The sequence below is a fragment of the Pseudorasbora parva genome, chromosome 16 (assembly GCF_024679245.1).
Source record: "Pseudorasbora parva isolate DD20220531a chromosome 16, ASM2467924v1, whole genome shotgun sequence".
Lineage (NCBI taxonomy): Eukaryota > Metazoa > Chordata > Actinopteri > Cypriniformes > Gobionidae > Pseudorasbora > Pseudorasbora parva.
Genome location: NC_090187.1, coordinates 44,885,049 through 44,901,486, shown reverse-complemented (window position 1 = coordinate 44,901,486; position 16,438 = coordinate 44,885,049). Strand labels below are relative to the sequence as shown.

Here is a 16,438-nt window from a genome sequence, read left to right as displayed (position 1 = left end):
ATAAAACCATCACGCCTATGGAATGTCCCCATATGTCACAAAAACAAACATGTGTGAGTGTGTGTGTGTGTGTGTGTGTGTGTGTGTTTGACTGTGTGTGTCATGAGTTTTAGGAGGAAATATCCATTCAGATCTACTATTTATGTCTTGTTGCGCTCAGAAATGCATTACATTATGTTAAAATGGGTCGTAAATGCAAAATGGTGATGGCTGTTTGAAAACATACTGATGGCAAACTGCTTCCTGACAGTGAATCACACACACACACACACACACACACACACACACACACACACACACACACACACACACACACACACACACACACACACACACACACACACACACACACACACACACACACACACACACACACACACACACACACAACACACATCTTTTACCTGAGGCGCACCAAGGGATACGTCAAGGACAGAAAAAGCAAAACACTCAATTGATGGAGTCAAACCTGCTTTACATGAACGGCCTCAAATCAGATGCATCTCAAATTATTTCTACACTGCAAAAAATGCAAAACTTAATCATAAATAATAAGAAAGAAAAGCATTTTTTTGCAGAGTGTTTCTGCTCAAGGTCAGAGGTGAAACGACCACGCCCACATCACCATCAGAGGTCACTCGCTGACCTTTCCTATTAATCCCACTGGAGCGAAACCTTTCCAAGGAGGATTATACAGCTTATGAGTTATTACAGGTAATAAGGAAGTGTTTTTGTAATGTGTCAGAAGCGCCCAGAGCAAGTTCCCATAATTGCTGGCTTTACATTAACCCCATCAACAGACACACACTTCACATGACCAGGCATCACACCTCCAACACCACACACACTCCAACATCTACATCATAAACATTACACTCCCAGAAATCTCAGATCTGATGTTATTGTTCATGTAAAGGTCCCAACTTTTAACCTGGTTCACCTTAGACAATCATAACTCATATAGATTACGCTTCCTCACACTGCAAAAAAGGCTTGAAAAAAGTAAAATCCAGTCTAAAAATATCTAACAATTCTTAAATCAAGATGGATTTAACTAGATCAGTAAAACGACATAAGATATTTTTTCTTCAGATCTAAATGAAGAGAGTTTTTGCTTTAAACTGCAAAATGATCTGCCAATGGGGTGAGAAAAATAATCTTAATTCAAACAGAAAACAAGATATCTGGGCTAAAACAACCCAATCTCTGGGCTAAAACAACCCAATCTCTGGGCTAAAACAACCCAGTCACTGGGCTAAAACAACCCAGTCACTGGGCTAAAACAACCCAATCGGTGGGCTAAAACAACCCAATCGGTGGGCTAAAACAACCCAATCGGTGGGCTAAAACAACCCAGTCACTGGGCTAAAACAACCCAATTTCTGGGCTAAAACAACCCAATCACTGGGCTAAAACAACCCAATTTCTGGTAAATGGACTGGACTGCATTTATATAGCGCTTTTATCCAAAGCGCTTTACATTTTTGCCTCACATTCACCCATTCATACACCGACGGCGATGTCAGCCATGTAAGGCTCATCCAGCTCGTCGGGAGCAGCTGGGGTTAGGTGTCTTGCTCATGGACACTTCGACACTTGGTCAGGTGGAACCGGGGATTGAACCACCAACCTTCTGGTTTGTAGACAACCTACATGAACCACTGAGCCACTGCCGCCCAATCACTGGGCTAAAACAACCAAATTTCTGGGCTAAAACAACCCAATCACTGGGCTAAAAAACCCAATTGCTGGGCTAAAACAACCTAATCACTGGGCTAAAACAACCCAATTTCTGGGCTAAAACAACCCAATCACTGGGCTAAAAAACCCAATTGCTGGGCTAAAACAACCTAATCACTGGGCTAAAACAACCAAATTTCTGGGCTAAAACAACCCAATCACTGGGCTAAAAAACCCAATTTCTGGGCTAAAACAACCTAATCGCTGGGCTAAAACAACCCAATCGCTGGGCTAAAACAACCCAATCGCTGGGCTAAAACAACCCAGTCACTGGGCTAAAGCAACCCAATTGCTGGGCTAAAACAACCTAGTCGCTGGGCTAAAACAACCCAATTGCTGGGCTAAAACAACCCAATTGCTGGGCTAAAACAACCCAGTCGCTGGGCTAAAACAACCCAGTCGCTGGGCTAAAACAACCCAATTTCTGGGCTAAAACAACCCAATTGCTGGGCTAAAACAACCCAGTCGCTAGGCTAAAACAACCCAATTTCTGGGCTAAAATAACCCAATTGCTGGGCTAAAACAATCCAATTGCTGGGCTAAAACAACCCAGTCACTGGGCTAAAACAACCCAATTGCTGGGCTAAAACAACCCAGTCGCTCGGCTAAAACAACCCAATTGCTGGGCTAAAACAACCCAATTGCTGGGCTAAAACAACCCAATCGCTGGGCTAAAACAACCCATTTTCTGGGCTAAAACAACCCAATTTCTGGGCTAAAACAACTACATTTCTGGGCTAAAACAACCCAATCGTTGGGTTAAAACAACCCAATTTCTGGGCTAAAACAACCCAATCACTGGGCTAAAACAACCCAATTTCTGGGCTAAAACAATCCAATCTCTGGGCTAAAACAACCCAATTTCTGGGATAAAACAACCCAATCACTGGGTTAAAACAACCCAATTTCTGGGCTAAAACAACTAAATTTATGGGCTAAAACAACCCAATCGTTGGGTTAAAACAACCCAATCACTGGGCTAAAACAACCCAATCACTGGGTTAAAACAACCCAATTTCTGGGATAAAACAACCCAATCACTGGGCTAAAACAACCCAATCACTGGTGTTAAAACAACCCAATTTCTGGGTTAAAACAACCCAATCACTGGGCTAAAACAACCCAATTTCTGGGATAAAACAACCCAATCATTGGGCTAAAACAACCCCAGTCTTACATTCTTACCCCATTGGCAGATTATTTATCTTATTTTAAGCAAAAACTCTCTTCATTTTGAGTTATTTTTCCCAAAACAAGACAATTACTTTGGCTCATCTAGTAAATGTTTCTTAATGTAAGAATTTTTAGATGTTTGGATACTATGAAGTAAGAAGCATTTTTTTCAGTGTAACTTTTAACCTGCCGCATGTTGGTTCACCTTAGACAACTCATAAACCCAAGCAAAGCATCTCTAATATCCAATCTTTATCCGCTGTTAATCTTTAAGCGCTTCACCTTTGATGGAGCGAGAACACACAACCAATGAGCTGTGCACACCAACACGTATATATAAAGTCTGGCACACACACACCTAAACACACACACACTGGAAGCTTCTGACCTCATTCACTCCTGATGGAGAATCCAGGGTTCGAGAGATCCAAAGATGAGCCTCCGCAGTATGAGGAGACGTCTTTCTCCAGCCACAGCTTCAGGAAGGGGAAGCAGAGAGCCATGTGTCCGTCTGTGGTCAGTGCTTTTGGGCACGACACTCTGGACCGCGTGCCGAATGCAGATTTCTACCGAAACGCGGCGAGCATCAGCGGACACAGAGCCATCCGGCCTTCCCTGCAGGAGCTGCATGAGGTTTTCCAGAAGGTGAGACGCACCTGAACACTCATTCCTGGAACATTCACTCTTAGAAATCTGACCATGCATCTCATCAAGGGTCAAAATGATCCACTTTTCTTTTATGGCAAAAATCATAACACTGCAAAAAAATGCTCTTCTTACTCAGTAACTTTGTCTTGTTTCCAGTCTAAATATCTAACAATTCTTAAATCAAGATGCATTTACTAGATCAGTAAAATGACATAAGATATTTTTTCTTGTTTTGTTGAAAATAAAATCTAAATGAAGAGAGTTTTTGCTTAAAACAGGCAAAATGATCTGCCAATGGGGTGAGAAAAATAATCTTATAAGCATTGTGGTCCAGGATCACAAATAAAGGCATTGATGAACCTTTAACATCCACTGAATCTTTCCATTTGCACTGAAGGCTCTTCAAACTACACTCTAAAAAATGCTGGGTTAAAAATAACCCAAGTTGGGTTAAAATGGACAAACCCAGCAATTGGGTTGTTTTAACCCAGTGGTTGGGTTAAATGTTTGCTTAAAACAACCCAACCGGTGGGTTAAAACAAACCAAACGCTGGGTAAACCAAACCAATATCTGGGTTAAAACAACCCAATCGCTGGTTTAAAACAAACCAATATCTGGGCAAAAACAAACCAATCGCTGGGTTAAAACAAGCCGCTATCTGGGTTAAAACAACCCAATCACTGGTTTAAAACAAACCAATATCTGGGTTAAAACAACCCAATCGCTGGGTTAAAACAAACGAATATCTGGATTAAAACAACCCAATCACTGGGTTAAAACAAACCAATATTTGGGCAAAAACAAACCAATCGCTGGGTTAAAACAAACCAATATCTGGGCAAAAACAAACCAATCGCTGGTTTAAAACAAGCCGCTATCTGGGTTAAAACAACCCAATCACTGGTTTAAAACAAACCAATATCTGGGTTAAAACAACCCAATCGCTGGGTTAAAACAAACGAATATCTGGATTAAAACAACCCAATCACTGGGCTAAAACAAACCGATATCTGGGCTAAAACAACCCATTTGCTGGGCTAAAACAACCCAGTCGCAGGGTTAAAACCCCCCGATATCTGGGTTAAAACAACCCAATCACTGGGCTAAAACAACCCAATTTCTGGGCTAAAACAACCCAATCTCTGGGCTAAAACAACCCAATCACTGGGCTAAAACAACCCAACCACTGGGCTAAAACAACCCAACCACTGGGCTAAAACAACCCAATCACTGGGCTAAAACAACCCAACCACTGGACTAAAACAACCCAATCACTGGGCTAAAACAACCCAATCACTGGGCTAAAACAACCCAATCACTGGGTTAAAATAACCAAGTTGCTGGGCTTGTCCATTTTCAACCCAACTTAGGTTGTTTTTAACCCAGAATTTTTTAGTGTAATAAAAATGGATCTTTTAAGAGCTGACCACTGGTTCTTTGGGAACCTAAAGTGGTTCTTCTATGGCATCGCTGCTAAAAACACTTTTGGACCCTTCAATAGTCTCGTTCCACAATGAAGAACCTTGTGTGGGATGTAAAGTTTCCATCGATGTTAAAGGTTCCTCATGGATCCATCGATGCCAATAAAGAGTGAAAATGGTTCAAATTGATGCCAAAAATGCTTTATTCTATTTAGAACCTTTAACATCAATAGAACCTTTTTCATTGCATAAAAAGGTCTTTGATAATGTTCCTAAAACCTTAGCACAAAAACATTACGAAACATCTCTTCAAAATAAATTGATGGTTCCAACCTTTCCATTACACAAAAGGGCGTTTATAATGGACAAACCCAGCAAACTGAACGCGTGCTGTGAATGTAATCTGACTCCAAATCTGAGTTAGTGCTGTGAGACACACGTGCGACTCGATCGCTATATTGAACACACACGTTCAGTTTTTTATCGTAGTGTCTTCTCTAACTCAGTCACAGTTATCCAGTAGCGGTGGCTGTGGGAGGGGCCTCACAGGGCAGTGAAGCATTCTGGGAATTGTAGTCTTTCATCCCCATGAGACAAAAATACATTTTCTGTCTTTTCTCAGTCTAGAAGGCACCAAATTCAACAATAATTTCACATTTCTACTACAATAATGACCCAGTTTAAATACAGCTTCATCTTTCCAGCGCTGAAGTACCCCTTTAATGTTGCATAATGTTTGTGTGCTAACGTTTTTGAGAGCCTTATTAAAACCTTCCCCATTGGGAACATGTGAAAATATGTCATATTAACAATATAAATCAATTGCAATATGAAGAAAAAAACATTTGTGTGCTTACAGATGAGGCGTCCTTCTCATGAGCCTCAACAGATGTGATATTTCATTAACATGATTAATAACTCAGAGTTTAGACCGTAGCCGTTTGTCGTAACGGTGACCCGGCGACGGCAGAGATCAATAATGGACCTAATGAGAAAGCGGGAGAGAAAAGCACTCGGTTCATGAGTAACGATCGTCTGCGGTTAATGCATTGATCCGCCGGCCTTAAATGCGGTCATTAATGCAAACGAGGGCTGAGAAGTTTACGCTGATCCCGCAAGAGCACCGGGTCCTGACGTCTCAGAAACATTTGCAGAATGTCTCCAATTCATTTGCTCATAATGTCACTCTTAAATTGAGCTTTCACTGCAAAAAATGCTCTTCTTACTCAGTAATTTTGTCTCGTTTCTAGTCTAAATATAACAATTCACTGTTATATCAAGATGCATTTACTAGATCAGTAAAACGACATCAGATATTTGTGCTTGTTTTGTTGAAAATAAAATCTAAATGAAGTGAGTTTTTGCTTAAAACAGGCAAAATGATCTGCCAATGGGGTGAGAAAAATAATCTGATTTCTGTTTGGGACGGAAACAAGAAACAAGATTTCAATCAGAAACATGATTATTTTTCTCACCCCATTGGCAGATCATTTTGCCTGTTTTAAGCAAAAACTCACTTCATTTAGATTTTATTTTTAACAAGGAAAAATATCATTTTTCACTGATCTAGTAAATGCATCTTGATTTAAGAATTGTTAGATATTTAGTCTAGAAACAAGACAAGATGACTAAGTAAGAAGAGCATTTTTGCAGTGTGTCTGCCAATAGAGACAGAAAAATCAACTTAATTCAAAGAGAAAAAGGTGAGAAGATCATTTTCTTGCAAGTGCAAAACTGCATCTATCATGCGTATAAAAGGATGCACAAAATGCGGAGTTGTACGTGAATATTAGCGTGTGAAATACCCCAAAGTGTCACATCGCACTTTTACAATGCCGATTGTTTCAAAGCAGCTTCAGTGTTAAACAGGACAATATTACAACAGAATTAGATTTGGCTAGTTTGATTTGGATAGTTTATAGAATTAAATATGACCTGATTATTACATTTTATTTGTATATTTAGTTGAATAACTCTGATCATAATGTTAGTGTCCCCAACTGAGCAAGCCAAGCCAAAGGCGACCAAAGGAACCGAAACTCCATCAGGGCATGACGGAGAAAAATAAACCTTAGAGAAACCAGACTCAGTTCTCCTCTGGCCTATTAACACACCGTGGAGGATTATTATTCTGCCAACATTAACCCTTTAGGCGCCAGAGGTTTTTTCCTAAAATGTTCCATTTTGACATCTTAATTTCAAAAGGCTATATCTTAAAAGTGATAAAAGATAGAAACTTTCTGTAAATTAGAGAAATATTAAAGAGGACCCTAAGTTTATGTAAAGATTACATTTTCCCAGCTAATTTGCATATTATGACGTCATAACGTGGGGGCAATCTTGGATTATAGAATTTTCATGAAAAGCCAAATGTTTAAATGATAAAATGCAGCACTTCTTTCCCCCAAAATGTCCCTCACCTTCTGTGTGCTATATTGCACAATACTGAATGTTCAGGTAAATAGTAAATAGTAAACAAACTGTGTAAATCAATAATAGTAATAATAATCTAATGCAAATACTCGCTGACGTTGACAATGGACTGATAAAACAGCTCACTCGCACGTCAGCTCCGCTTTTGTTTACACTGATTCAAAGCGCTCTTGCTCGTATATTTTGTATAGAATCATGATGTTTTTATGAGTCAGGGATGAAGTACGACATGTCTACCATCTAGTGGAGGTTGAATGAAATTTGACACCCTATTTGACAAAATCGGCCGTTTTATTCAGTGACGCATCTTGTCGAGTAAACTCGACCGTGGCGCCAAGAGGGTTAAAGGTCAGAAATCATATTAGATGAAAATTGTGTGTCTTTCTAACTACCTGCTTTCCCTCAGAATGGAGGCCTTAGTATTCCCAGTCCGGTGGAGGACAGTGGAGAAGCGGAGGGAGATGTGGAGTCCGTCATCCCACTGGAGGAAAAAGACACTTCAGGAGGAGTGGTGAAGTTTGGCTGGATTAAAGGAGTTCTGGTGAGTTAATCGACACAAAAAACAAACTATCAGCCGATGCACTGCAGAAAATGCTCTTCTTACTCAGTATTTTTGTCTTGTTTCTAGTCTAAATATCTAACAATTCTTAAATGAAGATGCATTTACTAGATCAGTAAAACGACATGAGATATTTTTGCTTGTTTTCTGGGCGGAAAATATCTAAATGAAGTGAGTTTGTGCTTAAAACAGGCTAAATGATCTGCCAATGGGGTGAGAAAAATAATCTTGTTTCTTGTTTCCGCCCCAATCAGAAATAAGATTATTTTTCTCACCCCACACTGTCAGAAGAAAGGTACAGTGCTGTCACTGGGGCGGTACCCTAAAGTACAAAACCGAAAAGGTACTACTATGTACTAATACGCACTCTTAAAGTACTGATATGTACCTTTTAGGGGTGAGTGAGGTAAAAAGATGTACCTTTTCACTTTTGTACCTTAGCGTACCGCCCCAGTGACAGGACTGTACCTTTATTTCTGAGAGTGCATTGGCAGATCATTTAGCCTGTTCTAAGCACAAACTCACTTCATTTTGATATTTTCCGCCCAGAAAACAAACAAAAATATCTGATGTCGTTTTACTGATCTAGTTAATGCATCTTGATTTAAGAGTTGTTAGATATTTGGACTGGAAGCGAGAAAAAAGTACTAAATAAGAAGAGCCTTTTTTGCAGTGTGATTGAGCTCTGACTGCGGATGTTTTCGCAGGTGAGATGCATGCTGAATATTTGGGGTGTCATGCTGTTCATACGGCTTTCATGGGTGTTCGGACAAGCAGGAATAGGTGAGACGTTCTTCAGAAACACACACACACACAGCAGGTGCTCATTTACATGCAGCACAGAAAAACACACACTGCAAAAAATGCTCGTCTTACTCAGTATTTTTGTCTTGTTTCTTGTCTAAATATCTAACAATTCTTAATATCAAGATGCATTTACTAGATAATTAAGACTCTATAAGACATCATTCATGGAGTGTTTTTTCTGAAACATTTTAGTTGGACGTTCTGCTAACATTTTTTAAATGTTGAAACTTTCAGAACACTTAAAAGTAACGTTCCAACGTTTGCCAAATGGAACATTAGCAGAGAGAAACAGCCAAATGATGACCAAATGAGTCAATCGTTGACACACAATGAGTTTATGAGACTCCAAAATCCCTTACGAAACAAAAATATATGGCAGTATATTGGAAAATATCATGCAATATATATTAGGCAATATATTCACATATATGGGATTTCATATTTATTTTTTCTAATATATTGCAATATATTGAAAGCGGCAATCATTTGTATATTTTGCAATATAATACATGAATATATAATATATTTTATAATACCATCAATATATTATTCCAAATATTTACAATATATTAAAATATATTTCAAGTAATGTCCACCCAGCCGGTTGTTATCGCAGAATAAACGATATTCTCATGGAGATGAAAGACTACAATTCCCAGAATGCTTCGCTGCCCTGTGAGGCCACGCCCACAGCCACCGCTACTGGATTACTGTGACTGAGTTGGAGAACAGACACTACGATTAAATACTGAACGTGTGTGTTCAATATAGCGATCGAATCGCCGCGCGAGTCTCACAGCACTGACTCAGATTAGGGGGCAGATTACATTCACAGCACATGTTCAGTCTGGCGCGTTTTCAATTCATGCCTTTGGAAGCTTAACTTTCATAGAAATTAATATAAGAAGTTAAAACACTTACATTGCTCAGCATCCGTTTAAATGAGTGCCTGTAGCTGCGAGCTGAGCTGTGAGTTTGATCTCCATCCCCATGTGTGGGTTGAAAAGTAGTGATGGGGAGTCGACTCCAAAAGAGTCGATTCCTCGACTCTGAATAGTACGGGAATCGACTCTTGCTGTGTCCGAAATAGCTCTTGTTTACTGAATGCTTACTGAACATTACTGAATGTTTACTGAGCTTCAAAATGCGCCACACATTCTCTATTGGAGACCGGTCGGGACTGCAGGCAGGCCAGTCCAGTACCCGTACCCTCTTCCTCCGCAGCCAGGACTTTGTAATGTGTGCAGAATGTGGTTTTGCATTGTCTTGTTGAAATATGCATGGACATCTCTGGAAAATATATCTTCTTGAAGGCAGCATATTATGCTCCAAAATCTCTACGTCCTTTTCAGCATTAATGGTGCCTTCACAGAAGTGCAAGTTACCTTTGCCAAGGGCACTGACACAACCCTGACAGACCCTGGCTTTTGGACTTGTTGCTGGTAACCGTCTGGATGATCCTTTTCTTCTTTGGTCCGGAGCACACAGCGTCCATTCCTCCCAAAAAATACCTGAAATACTGATTCATCTGACCACAGTACACATTTCCACTGTGTGATGGTCCATCCCAGATGCCTCCGAGCCCAGAGAAGTCGACGGCGCTTCTGGACACTGTTAACATAAGGCTTCCTTTTGGCACAGTACAGTTTTAGCTGGCATTTGTGGATGTAACTACGTATTGTGGTACTTGACAAAGGTTTGCCAAAGTAGTCCTGAGCCCATGTGGTGATATCGCTTCTAGATGAATGACGATTCTTGATGCAGTGCCGCCTGAGGGATCGGAGATCACGGTTGTTCAGCTTAGGCTTGCGGCCTTGTCCTTTACGCACTGAAATTCCTCCAGATTCCTTGAATCTTGTGATTATGTTATGCACTGTTGAATGTGAAATATCCAAATCTCTTCCTATCTTTCTTTGAGGAACATTGTTTTTAAACAGTTCAATAATTTTCTCACGTATCTGTTGGCAAACTGGCGATCCTCGGCCCATCTTTGCTCCTAAAGGATTAGATCTTTCTTGGATGCTGCTTTTGTACCAAATCATAATTTCAATCACCTGTTGACATCACCTGTTTCAAATCACATCATTATTTAACCCTTTTACCTCATGACTAGCCCTAAATTGCTCCCGTCCCAACTTTTTTTGAAATGTGTTGCAGGTCTGAATGACAGGAAAGGATGCATATTTACAAATGACATGAAGTTGACCAGACAAAACATGAAATATTTTGTGTTCATATTGTCTGCAATGAAATACAAGTCAAAGTAATTTTAGAAATCACTACTTTCTTTTTTTATTTGCGTTTTCCAAACTGTCCCAACTTTTTCTGATTTGGGGTTGTAGTACCGGTCAAGATAACTCGTAGTACCCGGATGAGCGGTTGTTATCTGGAAATAACATACTGCTGGAATGCGCGATTGACCAATCAGAATCAAGTATTTCACAGAGCCATGTAATAAAGGTAAATATATTTTCCTTTCGTAAAGGTAGAGAACAGCTCAGAAACATTCTGTTAATGTAGTTTGATTTCTGACTTTTGGCAACTTAGCCCAATTGTTTAGCTCTCTTCTCAAACTCACATGTGAGATTATTTGGTCAGGAGAAACATCTGAGAAACTTAAGGGCGTTTTCACACTTGCTTCTCTCATTCGCTTCTTAACAAGATGCATTTTCTCCCTTAGTTCAGTTACTTTAGGGAAAACTAACTTTGGGGTGCACTACAAAAAATAGTATTTTTGTCTTGTTTCTAGTCAAAATTTCTAAAAATTCTTACATTAAGAAACATTTACTAGAAAAGTTCAAATTGTTGTCTTGTTTTGGGGAAAAATAACTCAACATGAAGAGAGTTTTTGCTTAAAACAAGATAAATAATCTGCCAATGGGGTGAGAAAAATAATCTTAATTCAAACAGAAAACAAGATTATTTATCTTATTTTAAGCAAAAACTCTCTTCATTTTGAGTTATTTTCCCCAAAACAAGACAATTACTTTTGCTTGTCTAGTAAATACTTCTTGTTTCAAGATTTTTAGATGTTTGGAGTAGAAACAAGACAAAAATACTGAGTAAGAAAAGCATTTTTTTGCAGTGTCCACAGGTCTGCAAAGGCCCTCAGTGTGTTGCGCTGAAGGTCACCGCTGATATTTATGGTGCGTAACTAATTGCTCATCAGAAGTTTTAGTTTCTGAGAAAGTTCTGACGGTTTTGTTCCAGTCAGACACCTCCAGCTGCAGGCCAAACACATTACAGGCCATCAGAAACTCACCGGCGTTACGGGTTTTATGAGGTGTGAGTGACTGCAGGCGCCTTTATTCCTCAATAAGCCTATTATAGCGCTGAACAAACACACACACTGATAACACAGGTCGCTTAGGACATTGAAAATCTTAGTAACCTCATAGAAATACATTATAATGTCTATGAGATGAGCTCACTGATATAGTCAAACAGACGTGTGTGTTTATATACTCTAAATAGCCAAATATTCTGTGATCATTTACTCACCATCATGCCTTTCTTCCTTCTGTGGAACACAAAGGAAACAGATTTAAGTTTAATTTAGGTTACTATCCACTGAAATGTGTCATCTGATGTGTTCAGGGTGTAAAAAATTATGTCTTGCTTTGATTCAGATAGATAGATAGATAGATAGATAGATAGATAGATAGATAGATAGATAGATAGATAGATAGATAGATAGATAGATAGATAGATAGATAGATAGATAGATAGATAGATAGATAGATAGATAGATAGATAGATAGATAGATAGATAGATAGATAGATAGATAGATAGATAGATAGATAGATAGATAGATAGATAGATAGATAGATAGATAGATAGATAGATTATTGTAATGCTCTACTGGGTGGTTGCCCTGCTCGCTTAATAAACAAACTCCAGCTGGTCCAAAACGCAGCAGCTCGAGTTCTTACAATCATTACATTATAAATAAAAGGTTCAACACTTTACACTGCAACAAATGCTCTTCTTACTCAGTATTTTTGTCTTGTTTCTAGTCAAAATGTCAAAAAATTATTATATTAAGAAACATTTACTAGACAAGCAAAAATTATTGTCTTGTTTTGGGGAAAATAACTCAAAATGAAGAGAGTTTTTGCTTAAAATAAGATAAATAATCTGCCAATGGGGTGAGAAAAATAATCTTGTTTAAAGAATTTTTAGATGTTCGGACTGGAAACAAGACAAAAATACTAAGTAACAAAAGCATTTTTTTGTTGTTGCAATGAACATGTCACCTGATAAAATGTGTGTGTGTGTGTTTCAGGTTTGGGAATAGTGGTTGTGTTATTGAGCATAGTGGTGACCAGCGTCACGTGTCTGTCCATGTCAGCGATATGTACCAACGGTGTGGTGCGAGGAGGTAAACACACACACACACACACACACACACACACACACACACACACACACACACACACACACACACACACACACACACACACACACACACACACACACACACACATATGTTGGTCTATGTGGTTTACAGGGACTCTCCATAGGCGTAATGGTTTTTATACTGTACAAACCGTATTTTCTATCCCCTTACACTGCCCCTAAACCTACCCATCTCACACACACACACACACACACACACACACACACACTGCCCCTAAACCTACCCATCACAGGAAACATTCTGCATTTTTACTTTCTCAAAAAAACATCATTTAGTATGTTTTTAAGGCCATTTGAATTATGAGGACATTTGATATGTCCTCATAAACCACATTTATAGTGTAATACCAGTGTAATACCCATGTAGTTATACAAATTTGTGTCCTCATAAACCACATAAACAGGCTCACACACACACACACACACACACACACACACACACACACACACACACACACACACACACACACACACTTTAAAATGGCAAAAACAACAGAAGCCAGTCTACACATTGCAAAAAATTATTTTCTTACTTAGTATTTTTGTCTTGTTTCGAGTCCAAACATCTAAAAATTCTTAAAACAAGAAGTATTTACTAGACAAGTAAAGGTAATTGTCTTGTTTGGGGAAAATAACTCAAAATGAAGAGAGTTTTTGATTAAAATAAGATAAATAATCTGCCAATGGGGTGAGAAAAATAATCTTAATTCAAACAGAAAACAAGATTATTTTTCTCACCCCATTGGCAGATTATTTATCTTATTTTAAGCAAAAACTCTCTTCATTTTGAGTTATTTTTCCCCAAAACAAGACAATCATTTTTACTTGTCTTGTAAATGTTTCTTAATGTAAGATTTTTTTTATATTTTGACTAGAAACAAGACAAAAATACTTAGTAAGAAAAGCATTTTTTGCAGTTCACCTTGAGCTCATGAGTGTGTTTGTGCTCTAGGTGGAGCGTATTACCTAATTTCCCGCAGTCTGGGCCCTGAATTCGGCGGCTCCATTGGGCTAATCTTTGCATTTGCCAACGCCGTGGCCGTGGCCATGTATGTCGTTGGGTTTGCTGAAACTGTGGTGGAGATACTCAAGGTACAAACCTGCCAAAATGAGTGTTTAATGATCACACACTGCAAAAAATGCTCTTCTTACTCAGTAACTTTGTCTTGTTTCCAGTCTAAATATCTAACAATTCTTAAATCAAGATGCATTTACTAGATCAGTAAAACAACATGAGATATTTGTTCTTGTTTTGTTGAAAATAAAATCTAAATGAAGAGAGTTTTTGCTTAAAACAGGCAAAATGATCTGCCAATGGGGTGAGAAAAATAATCATGTTTCTTGTTTTTGTCCTAAACAGAAATAAGATTATTTTTCTCACCCCATTGGCAGATCATTTTGCCTGTTTTAAGCAAAAACTCTCTTCATTTAGATTAAATTTTCTACGGATCCCTGCACATGACATGCAGAAAACAACTAGTAGGCTAAATCGCGCAAGATTTACTATTTCGTTCCTTCGGTTAATAAATAGTGCGCGAGTTTTACTATTTCGTTCCCTCGGTTTGCTAAATCGTGCGCACACTCTAAAAAATGCTGGGTTAAAAACAACCCAAGTTGGGATGGAAATGGACAAACCCAGAAATTGGGTTGTTTGAATGGGTCCATTTATTAGGGGTTCAAACAAACCAATTTCTGGGTGTGTCCATTTCCATCCCAACTTGGGTTGTTTTTAACCCAGCATTTTTTAGAGTGCATTATTTATAAATCGAGGCAACCAATTAGTAAAACTTGCGCACGATTTACCTTTTTTTTCTTGCATGTCATGTGCGGGGCTCCGTAATTTTCCCCCAGGAAACAAGAACAAATATCTGATGTCATTTCACTGATCTAGTAAATGCACCTTGATTTAAGAATATTTAGATATTTGGGATGGAAACAAGATCAAAAATAAGAAGAGCATTTTTTTCAGTGGAACTGGTTGTGTTTGGATAACTAAACCCCTTCTCTTCACAGGAAAATAACGCTCTAATAGTGGACCCCATGAATGACATCCGGATCATCGGCTGTATAACGATAGTTATGCTGATGGGAATCACTGTGGCCGGTATGGAGTGGGAGGCAAAGGTAAGAGCAGATGCATGCTGGGATTGCACTGCAAAAAATTAAATCTGTTTAAAAATAATCTTATTTCTGATTGGGACGGAAACAAGAAACAAGATTTCAATCAGAAATAAGATTATTTTTCTCACCCCATTGGCAGATCATTTTGCCTGTTTTAAGCAAAAACTCTCTTCATTTAGATTTTATTTTTAAGAAAACAAGAACAAATATCTGATGTCGTTTTACTGATCTAGTAAATGCATCTTGATTTAAGAATTGTTAGATATTTAGACTAGAAAAGGACAAAAATACTGAGTGAGAAGAGCATGTTTTGAGGTGCAGCAGCTGAAGAACCTTCTCTCTCTCGACAGGCTCAGGTCGCTCTGTTGGTGATCCTACTTTTGGCCATTGGCAATGTATTTGTGGGAACAGTTATTCCCTCCACACGAGACAAGCGCTCCAAAGGCTTCTTCAACTATCAAGGTGAGACAGAGGAACGTCATCCCAAACATTCTGCCATTTGTGCATGTAATTTTAGGAATAAATAGTCATATTTCCCAATCTGAGACCCAGTCTTACCTCTTGCTGAAACAGAATCCATTGCAAAGGAAAACTTTCTACCGGAATTCCGGGATGGAGAAACATTCTTCTCCGTTTTTGCCATCTTTTTCCCGGCAGCCACTGGGATCCTGGCTGGAGCCAACATCTCTGGCGATCTGAAAGTAAGAGCGAATGTCTGGTACATTTCAACCGGAGGTTCTCCTGCAAAACGTTCCCTAAAAGTTCTGTAAAGGTGATGAAAATCCCAAACATTTATAGAACATTAGGGACGTTCCTAAAATGTCCTCTTTTGGTTATGAAAGTGATGCAGTTCAAGGTTCCTGATATGACTTTAGGCAAAAGTGCCATTTTGGTTATTCTATGATCACATGTTACAAAGAGGACATTTGGGACACCAGCGGGACATTCTGAGAACATTATATTACCAAATAAAATATGGTCCCCTAAATGTCCTGAGTTTTCCCTGAAGGTCCGCTAAATAACGTTCCCCAACCCTTTAAAGAACTCAATCATAACGGTCTCAGAGCATTCTGGGAACATTACCAGGCGACGCCCTTGACACCAGCAGGACATTC

The 16,438-nt window shown here is 39.0% G+C and overlaps 1 protein-coding gene and 1 long non-coding RNA gene across 2 annotated transcripts in view; one reads left to right on the top strand and one right to left on the bottom strand.

The window, feature by feature from the left end:
* LOC137043076 (uncharacterized) overlaps window positions 1-16,438 on the bottom strand; it is a 47,336-nt gene that overhangs the window by 4,689 nt on the left and 26,209 nt on the right. The gene's annotated exons all lie outside the window — the stretch shown is intronic.
* The window catches only part of slc12a1 (solute carrier family 12 member 1), a 38,862-nt gene continuing 25,690 nt past the window's right edge, over window positions 3,267-16,438 (top strand). The window contains exons 1-8 of the mRNA XM_067419160.1: window positions 3,267-3,558; window positions 7,823-7,957; window positions 8,683-8,758; window positions 13,069-13,164; window positions 14,155-14,294; window positions 15,216-15,326; window positions 15,674-15,785; window positions 15,897-16,024. Of these exons, the coding sequence (XP_067275261.1) occupies window positions 3,316-3,558; window positions 7,823-7,957; window positions 8,683-8,758; window positions 13,069-13,164; window positions 14,155-14,294; window positions 15,216-15,326; window positions 15,674-15,785; window positions 15,897-16,024 (1,041 nt within the window). The 5' untranslated portion in view covers window positions 3,267-3,315. The remainder of the gene's footprint in view (window positions 3,559-7,822; window positions 7,958-8,682; window positions 8,759-13,068; window positions 13,165-14,154; window positions 14,295-15,215; window positions 15,327-15,673; window positions 15,786-15,896; window positions 16,025-16,438) is intronic.